The sequence below is a fragment of the Salmo salar genome, unplaced genomic scaffold (genome assembly GCF_905237065.1).
Source record: "Salmo salar unplaced genomic scaffold, Ssal_v3.1, whole genome shotgun sequence".
In the NCBI taxonomy this organism is placed as follows: domain Eukaryota; kingdom Metazoa; phylum Chordata; class Actinopteri; order Salmoniformes; family Salmonidae; genus Salmo; species Salmo salar.
Window position 1 is genome coordinate 13,505 of NW_025549278.1, and position 18,435 is coordinate 31,939.

General features: G+C 44.8%; 2 protein-coding genes across 3 annotated transcripts; both read left to right on the plus strand.

Moving 5' to 3' along the window:
• Positions 1-6,407: 6,407 nt before the first annotated feature.
• On the plus strand, positions 6,408-11,511 carry LOC123736107 (uncharacterized). The gene is made up of 7 exons (XM_045713145.1): positions 6,408-6,880; positions 7,300-7,465; positions 7,968-8,086; positions 9,786-9,975; positions 10,047-10,159; positions 10,260-10,786; positions 11,502-11,511. The coding sequence occupies exons 2-7, from the start codon at positions 7,333-7,335 to the stop codon at positions 11,509-11,511; spliced, it is 1,092 nt and encodes a 363-aa protein (XP_045569101.1). The 5' UTR covers positions 6,408-6,880; positions 7,300-7,332.
• A 150-nt stretch (positions 11,512-11,661) lies between these two features.
• On the plus strand, positions 11,662-17,661 carry LOC106589260 (mucin-2-like). Of its 2 annotated transcripts, XM_045713147.1 has the most exons (11): positions 11,662-12,199; positions 12,477-12,601; positions 12,907-13,135; positions 13,421-13,545; positions 13,648-13,747; positions 13,971-14,093; positions 15,092-15,189; positions 15,440-15,476; positions 15,804-15,986; positions 17,103-17,254; positions 17,582-17,661. In XM_045713147.1, exons 1-10 carry the CDS (start codon positions 11,731-11,733, stop codon positions 17,183-17,185), a joined length of 1,572 nt encoding a protein of 523 aa, XP_045569103.1. In that variant the 5' UTR covers positions 11,662-11,730; the 3' UTR covers positions 17,186-17,254; positions 17,582-17,661. The 2 variants fall into 2 exon arrangements, with proteins under 2 accessions (XP_045569103.1, XP_045569104.1); XM_045713148.1 differs by lacking the exons at positions 15,440-15,476; positions 15,804-15,986; positions 17,103-17,254; positions 17,582-17,661 and adding an exon at positions 14,347-14,545.
• The last annotated feature ends 774 nt before the right edge of the window (positions 17,662-18,435 follow it).

The window sequence follows — 18,435 nt, forward strand, 5'->3', positions numbered from 1 at the left end:
TCACATTCTGAGGTCAAATTTACAGTGGTTCCACTTTTCCTAGATGGGAGTTTTCACCTCAAAGCTATCCTTTTGCACAGTAGGTAGGCCTACTTTGGACAAGTCTTGGGGAATGTTGTGTTGTCAATTACAGGATGCACAGTGGGTACCATGGTGATGTCCAACAGCAATATCAGCCTGACCATGACACCTTTTCAAGTAAGTAAATATATAGGTGTATTTCTAGTCTTAGGCTACAAAATAATACAGGCATTTCCTTATCTTACACATGATAATGAGTCTGTTCTAATGTAACCCTATGTCCTGAAGATATTGCCTCAGTTAAACAGCAGATCTACTCTCCAGACCCTGGGCTCGGACCCCAGAAGGGACATCATAGGCATGCTATACAGCGGTGGACCCCACTGTCCATTGTGGGAACGACATCCTGATGTTCACATTCTAGAAACAGGACATTCCAAACTTCTTAATTGACAGATGTATGTAAAGCCATATATTGTAACACTAGCAGGCCTTGTGGAATTCATACTGCAGTAGGCCTTGTGGAAGTCATACTGTAGTAAGCCTTGTGGAAGTCATACTGCAGTAGACCTTGTGGAAGTCTTACTGCAGTAGACCTTGTGGAAGTCATACTGCAGTAGGCCTTGTGGAAGACATTCTGCAGTAGGACCGGTGGAAGTCATACTGCAGTAGGCCTTGTGGAAGTCATACTGAAGTGGGCCTTGTGGAAGTCATGCTGTAGTAGGCATTGTGGAAGTCACACTGCAGTAGGCCTTGTGGAAGTCATACTGCAGTAGGCCTTGAGGAAGTCATGCTGTAGTAGGCCTTGTGGGAGTCACGCTGCAGTAGGCCTTGTGGAAGTCATGCTGTAGTAGGCCTTGTGTAAGAAATTCGGCAGTAGGCCCTGTGGAAGTCATACTGCAGTAGGCCCTGTGGAAGTCATACTGCAGTAGCCCCTGTGGAAGTCATACTGCAGTAGCCCTTGTGGAAGTCATACTGCAGTAGTCCTTGTGGAAGTCATACTGCAGTAGGCCCTGTGGAAGTCATACTGCAGTAGGCCCTGTGGAAGTCATACTGCAGTAGGCCTTATAGAAGTCATACTGCAGTAGGCCTTGTGGAAGTCATACTGTAGTAGTCCTTGTGGAAGTAATTTTGTAGTAGTCCTTGTGGAAGTCATACTGCAGTAGGCCTTGTGGAAGTCATACTGTAGTAGTCCTTGTGGAAGTAATTTTGTAGTAGTCCTTGTGGAAGTCATACTGCAGTAGGCCTTGTGCAAGTCACACTGCAGTAGGCCCTGTGGAAGTCATACTGCAGTAGGCCCTGTGGAAGTCATATTTTAGTAGGCCTTGTAGAAGTCATACTGCAGTAGGCCTTGTGGAAGTCATACTGTAGTAGTCCTTGTGGAAGTAATTTTGTAGTAGTCCTTGTGGAAGTCATACTGCAGTAGGCCCTGTGGAAGTCATACTGCAGTAGGCCCTGTGGAAGTCACACTGCAGTAGACCTTGTGGAAGTCACATTGTGGTAGGCCTTGTGGAAGTCACATTGTAGTAGGCCTTGTGGAAGTCACGTTGTAGTAGGCCTTGTGGAAGTCACGTTGTAGTAGGCCTTGTGGAAGTCATATTTTAGTCGGCCTTGTGGAAGTCATATTGTAGTAGGCCTTGTGGAAGTCATATTGTAGTAGACCTTGTGGAAGTCACGTTGTAGTAGGCCTTGTGGAAGTCATATTGTAACACTCGTAGGCCTTGTGGAAGTCATATTGTAGTAGGCCTTGTGGAAGTCATATTGTAGTAGGCCTTGTGGAAGTCATATTGTAACACTCGTAGGACTTGTGGAAGTCATATTGTAGTAGGCCTTGTGGAAGTCATATTGTAACACTTGTAGGACTTGTGGAAGTCATATTGTAGTAGGCCTTGTTGAAGTCATATTGTAGTAGGACTTGTGGAAGTCATATTGTAGTAGGCCTTGTGGAAGTCATATTGTAGTAGGCCTTGTGGAAGTCATATTGTAACACTCTTAGGCCTTGTGGAAGTCATATTGTAACACTCGTAGGCCTTCTGGAAGTCATATGGAGCTTCTAGCTTAACACAGTTAACATTGCTTTTCAATAAAGATCTTTATCCATTCACTCAAGACCAGTTAGTCAGTCAGGTTATTGGGATGGCTGAAAACCTATGATAATACTGTACTGGTCTTAAACTTACTAAATCTGAGTCTGTCCTAAATCACACCCTATTCCCTATATATTCCCCATAGAGCTCTGGTTAAACGTAGTGCACTATGTAGGGAATAGGGTGCCATTTAGGACTAGGTATAAATTAGCTACCAGGTGGTCTGAGCACTTACATAATGTCCAGACAGTAGTATTTGACTTAATCAATCCTGTCACTACCAGTCAGTGAATGATGCTGCTTCTTATTACCGTCATTACTTCTAATTTCCTTGTGGACGTCCCTGCCTCTCCTCTGGCCCTGTCCCCAATCAGCCTCTCCACTGGCCCTGTCCCAATCAGCCTCTCCTCTGGCCCTGTCCCACCTCCCTTCGGGCTAGGGCCTCAAGCTGAAGACCTCAGACAGAGGCAGTCCTGATGGTACACTACAATGGATGCTTTGTTCACCAGGAGGTATTCACTCTTCATTTCCTGTCCTTTCTCATCTGCCCCTCTCACTTATGAAGACTGCGTGGATTTCTGTTCTGACTGTTTTGTACTAAATGCTGTGCATGTTTGTTCTTGGGTCTGTTTTGGACTACATGCTGTGTATGTTTGGTCTTGAATCTGTTTTGGACTACATTCTGTGCATGTTTGGTCTTGGATCATTCCTTGGCATGTAATACATCTGAACAATTCAGAATAGTCTTGGCTAGTCTCTACTGCTTGGAATTCTATTGATGGATACATTGCGAATCAAGGTGAATAATGACTGTTTGCATTGCAGCTTTCTAGAATGAGTTTTCCACATTTCAGCTCATAATAACATCCATTCCTTTTGCAGGGAACTGACTACATTGTCATGGCTGTATCACAACCGGCCGTGATTGGGAGTCCCATAGAGCGGCGCACAACTGGCCCAGCGTCGTCCGGGTTTTGCCGGTGTAGGCCGTCATTGTAAATAAGAATTTGTTCTTAACTGGCTTGCCTAGTTAAATAAAGGTTAAATATTTATTTTTTTGCCAGTGTATTGGTATGGATCTCCAGTGAGGGCCTCACATCCAGTCAGGGTGCCCTCTCCCCAGGTCACATGTCTGGGATCTGAGATGGATCTATTGATCTATGGAGAGGAGACCGTGGAGTAAGTACTGTATGTACAGGAATTTTGACCTCATGCCATGGTAAATTGACATGATCTATCTTGACTATGGCTGCATCCCAATTCTCCACACAAATGCATTGGTGCAAGAAATGGTTAAGGGAGTTTTCACCATTGTTAAATCCATGACAGGGAGTGTGCATGTGTACGATTTGGGAGAAGGGTGGTCGGAGAATCAGGATGCAGCCTAAACCAGTTGAATAGGGGTCACTGAGCAATGTCTTTGACCTCTGACCTTCTCGCCCCCATCAGTGAATGGTGACTGGGTGCCGCTCCTGTATGCTGTGTCCCGGTGCTGGTACCCCACTGAAGACACTACTGAGCCTCTGGTGTTTGTAGTTCCCAACACAACTTGTGGGACTACAGTGAAGTTAAATCTATGTATGGAACTACCATTAATGTTACTCACCTGATTATAACGGCTTCCTGTACATTATGATTAGGGGATAAATGAGTGAGCTGTTGTTACCGGCAATTCCAGAGGGGATTTTATTACGCTTATTTGGTCAGTTTATTTTAAAATGTATGCCTTACGTAAGGGTATTGTTTCCTCTCTCCTATAGAATGGCATGTAAACAATACAGATCTAATCCAGGGAAAAGGACCTGTCTTTCTCCTGCCTGTTCCAAACCCCTTACCTACAACACCCCAACAAACCCCACTATGACTCTTATGAGGAGCCTGATGCATCTCCAGACTATATGTATTCTTTGCCTCACAAACCATTTCACACCCACCCATTCCCCAACCCCTCTCACCATTCAACCCCCTCTCCCAGTAGTACAACATCGGAAGTTACCCGACACCTCAAAGAATACCAGGGGTAAGGCTGTTGTTACCCCTTCCCAACCGCTCACCTCCACCAAGTCCCCAGCTAAGCGCCCCCCCCGTTGCTTTCCCTTCATCCACGACAATCCCGAGTTACACATGATACCCACCCCCCCATCAAGCCTGTTCCTTTTAAGCCAGTTCCTTTCAAGTTCTCCCCTGAGTTTTCCCATACCACCTCAGCCTGCTGAGACATCACACAGTCAAAGGGTTGAGCAGTACCAAGAATACGTGCATGTGGAACATCAACTTGCGTTTGTGGCTTTGACATATGATCCTACTGTTTCTGGCACTAATCACCCCAGTTCTCCCCAGCAAGAGAAGCCTAACCAAACACACCAGACCTGTCACTCAACCACCTACTCTCGCTGCCCCTCGTCCTCCTCTCTCTCCTCCTCCTCCCTCAGTATCATCAGTCCCTCTATGCATCAACACCTGCAGAGGAAGCATATTGCCCCTGTTCCTCCAACAAGCACACCACAGGATCTAGAGATTCCACAACTCCCCCATATGGAGGCTGTCCAGCACCAAAACCAATATTCTAAGTATGTCCCTCCAGCCCCCTTACCCCACCAGAATAGGCCGTGTCTTCCCTCTGGACCTCAACACCATCACCCTAGTTCACCCAGCCACTATTCATACATGTACCACTACAAACACTCTCAGCCTGGTAGTCCCAGTAAGCCTACCACTGGCTCTCATCCTCATCTCTACCAGCAATACAGTGTCCCTGACCCCAATTTACAGCACTATCAGAAGTATGTAGCACCTCCAGCTCCTTCTAACTCTCCAAACATCACTACCCTCCATATCAATTCCACCAATAACCCTAGGTTCCATGCCCCAGCTCCTGAACCCATAGGCCTAGACAAACTTTGAGATGTGCATATAACTTGAGGCCTAGTAAATCACTAATGTGTGTATGAAACTCATAACATGAAGCCCCCTTGAGGCTTTACTAAGGTTGCGTTTAGACAGGCAGCCCAATTCTGATCTTTTCCCAGTAATTGGTCTTTTGACCAATCACATCAGATCGTCTCACAACGGCAATTTTTCAGAGCTGATGTGATTGCTCAAAAGACCAATTGATGTAAAAAAAAAAAATCTTAATTGGCTGCCTGTCTAAACGCAGTAGGTTGTGTCTAGACTTGACAGTTCATGCAGCTTTGTTATTCTGATCATGGAATTACGAACTCGTCATGCGTCTACATTTAAATGTGTCTACCGTGTCCACATTGTGGCGGGATTCCCTTTTCCCGCTCTATAGTGCATTCTGCAAAAGGTGGAACAGGCTAAATCTGATAACATAACAACTTGATGGCTTTAACCAACTACTGAAGCTAACTGGTCAGCTAACCTCTGTAACTAGCCAGAAAAGCTAAAGGTTTGCAAACAGGTTAGCATAACTAAAACAACTCTAAATAAGCTAGCTAGCATTTATGAAGCCAGCAAACACGTTCCGCATACACTGGGAATGGGGTTGTTTCTCCCAAAACACTTGTGGGCAGAGTGTTGCTGACGTCACCGACTGTACGCGCTTTCGGTTGGCTGATTGCGTCCAGACCAATGACGTGCATAAACCCTGGATGACTGAAAGGAGGCGTCATATTGAAGATGTAAACTGTAAAAAAAGATTTAGGAATCTATAGAAAGTAATTTATTCATGTCTACATTCTTTTGACACGTTTATTCTATTACAGACACTTCAATACATTCTTTTCAATTATATTATGTGAGCTAAACATTATTTATTTGTATTTTTTTATATATAAAACATTTTCTTAAAGTATTGTTTTTAGAGAGTACTAATGTTACTGTCCCCACTACAACAAAAAATACTTAAATACATGTAATTTTGTCCTTGAAATATTTAATTGAAATACTGTCGAATTCCATTCATTCCAATGGAGGACTGCTCCTACTAGAGAGTGCCAATGCATCCCTGACCCCTTGAACACAATGCGACTTTTGTGCGTCTAGACATGTCTTTTCAATGGATTCTTCAATCTCCAATGCGATTCTGATAGCAGAAGTCACATGTAAGGGTCAAGTGTAGACACAGCCATAGACTTGCATGTTTTTTCAAAAAGGAACGACAGCTTTTTGGAAATGTTGAGATACTTGTTTGGAAAGTGTTGGGAAAATTCCTTATCAACGTTTTGTTGTAATAAGGTTGATTGAGACGGAATCAGCCTTTTCATAACGAGCTGCCATCTGATTGGTCCTCACTAATTAGACCTAATTCATTGCCCTGCAGTTGATTTTACCTGCGTGTTGGCCTCTATGCGCAGAAGCATCAATCTGGCGATGTCTTCCGAACAGAAGAGAAACATAGTTGTGTTTTTATGTATAATAACTGTAGCTTTTTCCTAACTTGATGTCCTGTGGTGCGTTGAGTGTAGAAAAGTTTACGATTCTCAATGGTTTTAATGCGGATCATGAAAAGGCGTCAAATGCTGACAGAGAGCCGAGGATCAACACAAAACAAGACGCCAAACACAAACCTGAGTACCTGGGCGGACTGGCCGTTCTTCGGCGCAGTCTTCGACCCACTGTTAATAAGTCCAGCATTCAAGAACAGAGTGCAGAGTCCATTGACGTTAGTGAGAACTCTATAAATTATTCGAGTCAACCCAACATTGATCTAAAGTCAACTGATTTGCGGGCGCCTTTGAATGTGCGTAATGGTTTCAATGTCCAGAAAAGATCTCTGGATTACAATGCTGGACATCAGGCAGTCTTAAAAGGTGAATCTGTTTCTATTGTTAGATTAAAGTGTAATAGTCACATGTACCTTGTAATTACACCTGCACCCTGTAATGTGAATCTTTAACTCTGACTTCCAACAATGCAGGTCAAAGTGAAATTAAAACAAATGTAATAATAAAGAATATAAATAAAATGTATACATAACACTAACAATGGTAAATGTTCATTGGCAGGGTACATGTCTGTTAAGGAGAGGGCCAGGGGAGCTGTAGGCCGTCTCGATGTTTGTAGTCAGGCTTACTATTGTCGTGTCGTCAGCAAATTTGATGGAGTTGGAACTGCGTGAGGTCAAGCAGTCGTGGGTTAATATCACATATATTAGGATATCTTATCAGTAGTATATGCATTTTAAATTGGTGTTTGGGCATGGATAAAGATCTCTCCTTTTATCCAATAGGGTTTGAAGGCCACGGTTTTCAAGGGAAGGTCTATGGTCCATCAGCTGAGCACAACCCCCCACTCCAGTGAATGGCTGTCGATGAGGCCTCTGGTCCAGTGTAATGACAACCTCATGATGTTCACTGCATCTGGACGAGGATACACGCATCTACTTGTGGATAGAGGTAAGCGTTGGAGACCCACCCAATATTTCTTAAAGACCTTTACCACAATGTGAAAGCATCAGTGACTTATGGAATATAATTAAATGGGATTGTTAGTTTAGTTGTGTCTGGGGCCAGGGGTGTATTTATTTAGCAAATTCTGTTGCAAAACGTTTTGCAACGGAAACCATTTACTCAAAACAGAATATTTTGCAATGAAAACTAGAGTTTCTATTGGACAAATTGAATGTAGGTCCCACCCCGTTTTGTTTAATTTGCGCTGTTTCCTCCCATTTGGTTCCTAGAGTGAACTAATTCTGTTGCAAACGTTTTGCAACGGAATCTACTAAATGAGTACACCCCAGTAGTTTTTCCTGGCAAGGTCATGTGGTCTGGAAACTCCTGGCCCTTAAGTATTCATTATGGAAACCATTTACTGTTTCTATGAGGCAAATGAGAGTTTATATTGGATAAATTCGGATAGGTTCCTGAATATTGAATATGCCCCTGTTTATCGTTCCAGCGGGCGCCTCTCCCATCTCCCTGTTCCAGCTGCCGCCGTCCTGTGGCTACCATGTGAAGACTACCTGGAGAGAGATGGTGATGATGGCACCATACGATGGATGCTACATCATGCAGGAGGTAGAATATTTTCCCCAGGTTGCTTAAAGCCAGGCCCCACCCCCTCAAAGAAAGGGTAACCCCCCCCCCACCCCAATCATATCACAATCCACTTTTACCAGTTGACTGTAGACCCAACTATACCTTTTTTGTATTAAAATGTTCGAAAATATTGTATTAAAATGTGCAAATGACGTGTTGTCATGAAATATGCACGCATTTGCATATCGTGCAAATACATTTCTGGACAACTTGAAGTCAGCCTAAAAATGCACATTCTGTCCAGAGCAGATTGTCTATTTTTCCAATGAAAAATGTATGTTTTTTTTTATTTTTATTTTTTTATATTTTTTTATAAACATCACCAATTTCTCTCTGGGTAAGTCTGGAGATTATACAGTGCATTCAGAAAGTATTCAGACCCCTTGACTTTTTACACATTTTGTTATGTACAGCCTTATTCTAAAATGGATTAAATGTAAGAAATTTCCTCATCAATCTACACACAGCACCCCATAATGACAAAGCGAAAACAGGTTTGGCAAATGTATTAAAAATACCTTATTTACATTGGTATTCAGACCTGTTGCTACGAGACTTGAAATGTAGCTCAGGTGCATCCTGGTTCCATTGGTCATCCTTGATGTTTCTACAACTTAATTGATGTCTACCTACATGATTTGGAAAGGCACACATCTGTCTATATAAGGTCCCACAGTTGACAGTGAATGTCAGAGCAAAAACCAAACCATGAGATGAAAGGAATTGTCCGTAGAGCTCCGAGACAGGATTGTGTCAAGGCACATATTTGGGGAAGGGTAACTGAGCAATCGGGGGAGAAGGGCCTTGGTCAGGGAGGTGACCAAGAACCCGATTAGTCTCTCTCTGAAAGAGCTCCAGAGTTCCTCTGAAGATGGAAGAACCTTCTAGAAGGACAACCATCTCTGTAGCACTCCACCAATCAGGCCTTTATGGTAGAGTGGCCAGATAGAAGCCACTCCTCAGTAAAAGGCACATAACAGCCCGCTTGGAGTTTGCCAAAAGGCACCTAAAGGACTCACAGACCATGAGAAGCAATATTCTCTGGTCTGATGAAACCAAGATTGAACTATTTTACCTGAATGCCATGCGTCATGTCTGGAGGAAACCTGGCACCATCCCTACGGTGAAGCTGAGAAAAGTGAGTTGGCGTGTGGGTAGTCTGACTTTCGAGAAATGGCAGTTAGTCAGTACACTGAAATTAGACTGCCAAATGCCTATTTAGACCAAATCACAATCTCTTCAAAGTAAGTTACTAAATATAGTCCAGTTTGTAACACTCTATGAAATTGATTTTTAAATTGTGTAATTTAAAGTAATGAGATTTGAAATGATTGACCTATGTCCATTTTAAGTGCTTAAAATGAATTAAGGTTTACTGTAGTTTGATAAACTCAAGAGAATTTTACATTTATTTTTTACTTTTTAAAAATACTAATATTAATGAACATCAACATCTCAAAATGAATACTGTAGGTAGCTGCAAAAATGTCCTTTCAGCCTGTGGTGCCTGGCCTTGATGCTCTGTTCCTCATAGAAACCTTCAGTCAGATTGCCTCCTGTCCATTCACTCTACAATCCACCCTGCTTTTGTACATACTAGAACATCAGATTAATCACTGTCTGTGCTCTTTGTCTCTCTCCCCTCTCTTCTTCACTCACTCTCTCCCCCCCCTATCAGCATGGTAGTTATGTCCTGCCCATGCTGTGGTGGGGCAGCCCTGTGAAGATCATCTGCACAGTCCCCCACCCTGACCCCCGACCCCACCCTGTCCCCCCAAACTCTGTCCCCTCAGTACTCTGCTCCCACTTTGGCATGGCCATCCAGATACACGGAGGGGAGGAGGTCATACACACACTACAGGTCATAGGTGAGTTGGCTTGATCTGCTCATGTTCCCATTTGGATTATGACTGATTCATTCTCTCTCTGTCCCTAACAGAGAACGGCGAGTGGGTGCCGTTTGTGTCTAAAGAGTGTGCCTACCAAGTGGAGTCCCACTCAGAAGACCTCATCTTTTATGTTCCCTTTACAGCCCCATGTGTGACCATCGGAGTAAGTTGTAGGAAGTTGATACTCAATCATTCAATTTAACTTCGAGTCCACTCTAGCATTGAATTGAGCTTATATATAAATAAAATGTTTCCTCTTCCAGAATGGAGTTCATCGACTGGTCCTATTGGACGGCCAGGACTTCATCCTCTCCTGCCCCTCACACCACCCACCTCCATTTCCCTTCTTTCCCTCGCCTCCATTTTCTCAACCCTTCTCTCCTGGTGACCCGCAGCAGCAGATACCTGACCCTGTGACTTTTGCTCCCTCCACCAGCCCTCCCCTTACCTCTCCTCCCATCACCCCATATACTCAACTCCCAGCCCAGGAACAGATGCCCCAACTTCCAGCGTTCCCCCACCACCTCCCTCATGGCATGTATCCCCATTTCCCTTACGGTGGAGCTGGTTATCACCCTCTCCTCCACCCTGGTCACGATCCATACCCTGGCTCCCATCAGCTTCTCCCAGGGAGATACCCAGGCCAGCAGCCCTTCTTCCCCATGGGGCCTGGGACTCACCCCTACGCCTCTGGAGACCACCGTGACTCCTTTTACCTCTCCCGCCCCCTACCCACGATCCCATGCTTCACTATTATAATAAAATCACCCCTGGTGTCCACCGTCCTTCTGTTGTCTATCCTTACTCCTCTTATAGCTATCCGACCACTGCCTCCCGCCGCTTATACCAAACCTCCTCCTCCTCCCGCCGCTTATACCAAACCTCCTCCTCCTCCCGCCGCTTATACCAAACCTTCTCCTCCTCCCGCCGCTTATACCAAACCTTCTTCTCCTCCTCCCGCCGCTTATACCAAACCTTCTTCTCCTCCTCCCGCCGCTTATACCAAACCTTCTTCTCCTCCTCCCGCCGCTTATACCAAACCTTCTTCTCCTCCTCCCGCCGCTTATACCAAACCTTCTTCTCCTCCTCCCGCTGCTTATACCAAACCTTCTTCTCCTCCTCCCGCCGCTTATACCAAACCTTCTCCTCCTCCCGCCGCTTATACCAAACCTTCTCCTCCTCCCCCGCCGCTTATACCAAACCTTCTCCTCCTCCCCCCGCCGCTTATACCAAACCTTCTTCTCCTCCCCCCGCCGCTTATACCAAACCTTCTTCTCCTCCTCCCGCCGCTTATACCAAACCTTCTTCTCCTCCTCCCGCCGCTTATACCAAACCTTCTCCATATTATACCGAACAACCTCCACCTCTTGATACTGAACCTGTTCTTCCTATAACACCTACTGCCATTGAACGTCGTTCTTACCCCATTGTTACCGGATCTCCTCCTCCCCCTTCTGGATCCAAACCTTCATCACCTGTTTTCCAACCTCCAAAACCACCTGCAGATCCAAATGACCCATATGGGGTCCACATGACCATCAATCAGGCCCTGATTACTGAAGAGCCCATGTCTGCTACTGGGAGCCCCAATCCGGATCCCTATACCCAACCTCCTAAATGGCCTGTGGGTCCATACTATTACCCCTATGGTCCTTACTACCCCCATTTGGTCCTCACCATTACCCCTTCATACCCATCTACTACCCCTTACCTACCCCAGGGCCTAGCCCAGTCATGGCTAGTCCTCCCCAGACTCTCCCTTCAGGTCCTCAGGACCCTACAATGCCCACAGTCTACCCACCCCACCACTACCCTCAGCCAGTCACCTGCTCTCCCTCTGCCCATACCATCTGTAGCTATGACCCATATCCCGTGGATGTGCCACACTACCAGCCACACCATCCATATCCTCTCTACCTGACGCCCAGCCCCTCTCTGACCACCCCGGCCCTTCCTTCCACGGGTACAGCTCTGCCTGGTGCTACTCAACCACCCCAGACCTCACCAACCACCCCCTCACCCTCCTCCAGGACCATATCTACCACTACTACTCTCACTCCTTGGATGTCCATCCTCACCCCTACTCTCCCCCCTCAGCCCTCCCTCTCTCCTGGGCTCTCCCCTCGGCCATCCCTCCGCTGTCTAGCAGGACAGATGATGGTGTCGCTGCCCTCTGCTCTCCTGGACTCCATCCAGGTCAAAGGTCAGAATGTCCCTCTGCTCGCCACATGGTCGGTGTTAGTGATGTCCAGAAACACAATGGGCCTTCCCTTATTTGATGTACTAACTGCTGCATTGATTGCTTCATTGTGTATCTATAAAGAAATGGATTTTAGACCCCTGTCTTTCCTCCAATTGTGACGTGAGCTGCTGTGTAAATTGACCATATGACCCAATCAGGAAGAACACATGGGCCCATGATTCACTTTTATTACATTAATGCTCACTGACTTGCATGTGAATTGCATTGCTCTTTTCAGATCAGCTGAATGGCTGGGTGTCTATCTCCAGTGCCCCGGCGGCTTGTAGATACATCCTGCAGATGAGTAAGGGTGGTGGAGTGATCCTCCATTCCCCTCTCCCTGCCTGCCACAGCCAGGCTATGGTGAGTCCCCCAGAACTTAATTCTGGGTTGTATTAATTTCTGCACAGAGTAGAAAATGAAGCAAAGCGTTTTGCAACGGGAAATGAGTTCCTTATTGGACAGGTTCAGATAGTCCCTCCCTGTTTGTCAGTTTTCTTCCATTTGTTGCTTGGTGAATATAACCCTGTTTTCATTTTTAAGTATTTGCTGTGAAAATGGACCTCAGTCTCCTATTTTGATGTGGCCCATTGAAGTTGTTGGTTTTGGCTGTTAAACCCAATGTTTCTTCTTTTTTTATTTATATATTATTTATTTATTTCATCCAGGCCCTCAACCCACACCAGCTCTCCCTCCCCCTGAAGTTTTGGGACACAGTCCTGGGGCAATACAGAACTCTGGAGCTCCATTGCCCGTCAACTGTGACCCCATCACCCCACACCACTACCACGACCCACACCAGGCCTCCCACTCCCCCTAAGCCACACGTCTTCTGCTCTGCTCGCCACATGAGGGTGGAGCTTCCCCCAGGTCCCATATCTGGAATCGTTGTCAAGGGTAAGTGTGTGTCTGTTGGGATGGTGTGTGTTTCAGGTGTGTATGGTTGTCATCCCTGCATGAGTTGAATTCTAACATGGTTGAGAGGACCGACGCTTTTTTTTTTTCTTCAGTTGATTGGGGTGGGGGGGAAAATGTGTTGGTTTGTGCAGTACCATACGCTGTTTCACCAGAACTGCAGCTTGGGCTTAAATGCAAATAATGGCTTTGTTAGACCAAATATGGGCCTTTTTATTTTCAAAATGTCTTAGTGATTGTGCAATAATGGCTACAAATCATTCTCAGACATCGAAGGGAATGAGATGAGCCTGATGGATGCCCCAAAGCATTGTGGGTATGTGGCAAGCAAGGGCAAGGATGGCATGATCACCCTGAACCGCCCCTTCAACTCCTGTCACATGACTGTCCAGGTGTGTTTTATGTGCTGATAAGGATCAGGTCCTCCCTGTCCATGTATTCTCATTCATTATGGTCTAAAAGGCTAAACTGACTCCGATCTTTGGTCCTAACAGGGTAAAGAGCACCGCATGGATGTGATTTACTCCACGTTGAACGGACAAAAAGGGAAGGCCCAGTTGTCCTGTCCAGTTTCCATACCAGTTTCTCATCAAGGTAGAAACATAACCGGTTATCCTCGATCTGATGAATGCTTTGATGGCTGACACGTCAGTCTTTTTACAATTGCTTCATTTGTTTTTAATGGTGAGCGAGCATTGAGCCTTACTTGTCCTGTGTTGTCTGAATGGAAATAAGGGGATATGTAGGATGTTATATCCAGCTCGTTCAGATTGCTGATCACTCCTGTCCATTGACATTTCCTGTGTATCCCCTGTAGAGTGTAACCTTCCCAGTGACCAGCGCCTCCCCTGCGGCCGCCGCCCTCTATCCCAGGCAGAGTGTCTCTCTCTGGGCTGCTGCTACAGCACCAAGCCCTCTGCCTGCTACTACTCCATGGATGGTAAGTATAACCCCAAATGAATCACAATTTGTATTTTCTTGATTCTTTTGTCCCCTCCTGACCTTCTCCAATGCAGGGAGAGAACACGAGGAATCAAGAAAATACAATTAAGATTCACCCCTGCAATGAATCTTAATTGTCTGAGATATATAGGGTCCCAATATCAGTCAAAACCTTGGGGAACGCCACTCTAGATCCATGACCTTTATATAACCTTTAGCTAACCCAGAGTGTATATATGTCCTTTCCCCAGAATGCACATTGGACCGCCACTTTGTCTTTTCGGTGCCCGCCTCCCTCACGGACCCCCCCTCTGTCCCCCGCCTTGCTCACTGCAGCTGGCAACCCCACCTGCGCCCCTCAGAGGGTGACTGCAGACTACGCCCTGTTCAAGATCCCACTGGGTGGCTGCGGGGCCCACAGATACGCGAGTGGCCCCTAATTATCTTCTTGTACAGTTTGAGTTCATTTTTTGAAGTCGGAGTTGATTAGCAATGGTTGGGACTCCATTAAGCCTCATGGGTTACTGAATGGGTGCACTTCATTAACATTTCTCTCAAATGTCAGAATCTGAATCAATTTGTGTGCTCTGAAGGGCGCTGGGCTTAAAGGAACATTCAGTCAAACTATATTTTGGTATTTGTTTCATTAGTCTACAGTTGATACAGTCCCACAATGTTTTGCATGTCAGCAATCAAGTTTTCAAGATATAAAACTTTCAAATACAGCGGGTATGATGCGGCTGTATTTCTGCATGAGTTTCTGATTAAGAATGTAGATGCACATGAAAACATGAAGTGACCCATGGAACATGGCTCAGATTTTGTTTTCTTTTAACAGTTCTACTTGGTAAAGTCAGGCAGTGATTGATAACATCTGGGTAGGGTTCATGTAGCATAATATTTTGTAGTGGACAACATCAATCTGTGTTTGTAATTGGACAAGTTCAGTTTTAAAATGTTTTCTCCCTACTGAACTGGACCCTATTGTTCTAACAGGAGGTAGGCCAAACGGTAATCTACATGGTGGAGATCATCAACACGGTCCAGTCAATCACCCTCGACTATGGGACCATCACCAGAGACTCTCCTATCAGGTCAGTTATAAACCCCCACTGGGGTTTATAGGCTGTTAATTTCACATTTCACTGTTACTTGGCAAAGAAAACGCATACCGATCAAACGAGAACAACAACAATAATTCAATGCATTATCTTATTGAGTGACGCATTGTATTCCATAGGAATGGAGTTTATATTTTTTCAGTGCCGGACTGCATGAAGTATCTGACTAATTCTGTAATCTGAGTTGTGACCTCCCTACCTGCTGTTTTCCTGTTGCTCCTAGGCTGCTGGTAGAGTGCCAGTACACTCCTGGCTCTGTGGTGAGTGTTGGCTTCCTGGTCAAGACCCCTCCCTGGGCCCCTCCATTCAGGCCCAGGGTGTGTTGGGGGTCCAGCTCAGGATTGCCACAGGTACGCAGCTTTGGTTGCTCACACGTCTCACTCATTTTGCTGCTGTCGGTTTCTCGAACTCTACACTCCAAGTGGTAGTGGTCAGTCTTGCATGTAAACTTAGAAAGATCACTTTTAGAGCGTTTAACAGTATGTCAATTTGCTTTGAATGCCAAGAAACATTGTCAAGCACCTGTAAAGGATGAACATTATTATATTACACATTAAAGTAACACCCTTTCCCCACTTCCGCTCCAGACGTGCAGTACAGTAGCTTCTACCCCCAGTACCACCGGCCCCTGCAGATGCTCTTGGGTAAACCCTTACACCTTGAGGTGCGTCTGCTCAACCCCCCCCAGATGACAAAGTGGTCCTGCTGGTACACTACTGCGTGGCCTACCCCAGATCAGGACAGACTGTCTGGGTACTCCTCTATAATGGGTATGCTGCAGGGTTACCTTTGACCTTCTAGGCTCACACATGTCTGTGTTCAACAACAAGTGAGCTCAAAGTATTGGGACAGTGAAACTTTTTTTTTTTAATTGTAAAATATATTTTTCGGTTCTGTAATCCAGCACTTTGGATTGATACTATGAGGTTAACGTGCAGACTGTCAGATTTAATTTGAGGGTATTTTTATCCATATTGGGTGAACCGTTTAGAAATTACAGCACTTTTTGCACGTAATCTCCCCCTTTTTTTAGGGGACCAAAAGCATTGGAACAAATTCACTTGTGTATTATAGTCAACAGGTAAGTATTTTCTACCATATTCCTAGCACCCAATGATTACATTGAACTTGTTGGATGCATTTGCTCTTTGTTTTGGCTGTTCAGATTATATTGTGCCCTATAGAAATGAATGATAAATAATGTACTTTCACTTTAATTGTAAATAAGAATAGAATGTTTCTAAACACTTCTACATTAATGTGGATGCTACCATGGTTATGGATAGTCCTGAATGAATCGTAAGTGAAAGTTAGACGCACAAATATCATACCCCAAGATATGCTAATTTCATACTATTACAATAACAATAAATGACACACTAGATTATTTACCATGCATTTCTATTGGGCACAAAATCATCTGAAACACAACCAAAACAAACAGCAAATACATCCAACAAGTTTGAAGTGACATGCTTGATGTAATCATTGGGTGCTAGGAATATGGGATGTAATATTAAACTGACTACTTTAATACACAAGTGAATTTGTCCCCCCCCCAATTTAGGAGACAAAGTACAAAAAGTGCTGTTCATCAAACGTTTCATCTGATATTAATGAAAATACCCTAAAATTAAAGCTGACAGTCTTCACTTAAACCTCAGTCATTGAATCGTTCATTTCATAACAACAAAGGTCACTGTTCCAAAACTTTAGTAGCTCACTAACGTTTGGGGTACAATTTCAAGTAATTCATTTTATATTATTTTACATTTACAAACTGCACACGTCAGTGGGCAGACCATCAAAGGGATGGAGGAAAAGGGAAGCATCTTCAGAAAGAGCTTTTCTTGTTCCCATGAATAACCACATTCTCGCCTCTGTAGATGTCCTAACCATCTGGACCCGGCCTCTCAGAAGTCTCACCCATCTCCTCCACCCCCACCCCTTCCACCAAGGCCAGATATGAAGGTTCACCATCTCCACCTTCCAGTTCCTCACCTCTGGACAGACCCAGACATTGGAGGACCATGAAGAGGTGAGGGCTGCCCCTGCACTAGACCTTTAACTTGGAGCCAATGGCTGTTTTAAGTTTTAAAGTAGCCATCTTCCCCTGTTTTTTCTTTATTTTTATTTTTTTTCTTTCTTTGCTCCATTCTCAGTGATCTGGCAGGGCATGACAGGTTCCCGCCATTAATTTCACTTATCTAGCCCTTTAATCTATCAATGGTCATGAACAACAGGAGTCTTGAGACCTAGCCAAAGGCAAAAAAGAGGCTAGTAAAGCAGCACCTTCTGTAGGTGTGGCTGACTTGCTTCTCATCTGACCCTCCCTTTTCCTCTTCTCGCTCTCTCCTTCCCTCAGATCTACTTCATGTGTTCTACTGAAGAGTGTTCGCCGCTGGACGGCAGCCTGTGTGTAGAGGGATGCTTTGGCCAGTGACTGTAAGGAACCGCACGGACACAATGTTCAGCCGCTATGGCTACTGCAGAGCCCTGGTGAAAAGTAGTGCACAATATAGGGAGTAGGGTACCATTTGGGATGCATCCATAACTCACAGATTTGTATATATATTTTTAATTATTTAATTCCCAGAAATGGAGCAAATGGCTGACGTGTGGTGCCACACAGCAAAAATATGGTTTTGTAATTAAGGCTACTTGAATTATTTAAGAGGACTAATGCATTTCCTGTCTCTGTTCCACAGAGAAAAGATGGACAGAAAGCAATAGTCATGGAAGATTAACTGGTAGGATTTTTTGTCAGTGGAACAGATTCAACTTTACTGATACATTTCCATTGTAACTTCTCTTTCCTCCCTCTGTTTTCATCTCCAGGCCCAAGGCTGCTCGTTCACTACTAATAAAACCCCTTAAAAGGAGACTGTGTGTTTCTTGCTCCCAGGCAGTCTAGTCTAGTTTGGATGGCATGAAGCTGACTCCACGAGTGTTGTACTCAGTTGTTTATGTTCACACTGACTCCGCCTATGGAGGTTCTAGACAACGGCATGAATCAACATTCTGGATATCCAATATTGCTCCATACATTGTTTTGAATATAGGTTAGTATTTAGATAAGTTAGCAGACCTCTTCCATATTGCACATACATACATGCATACATAATATCAGCCTATAGTCATTAATTCCCATGAAGATCATTCGTTTTGACCACTGGGTGTCAGCCAAGCTCTAAACCAGGATAGAGAAGGCCTCCTGAG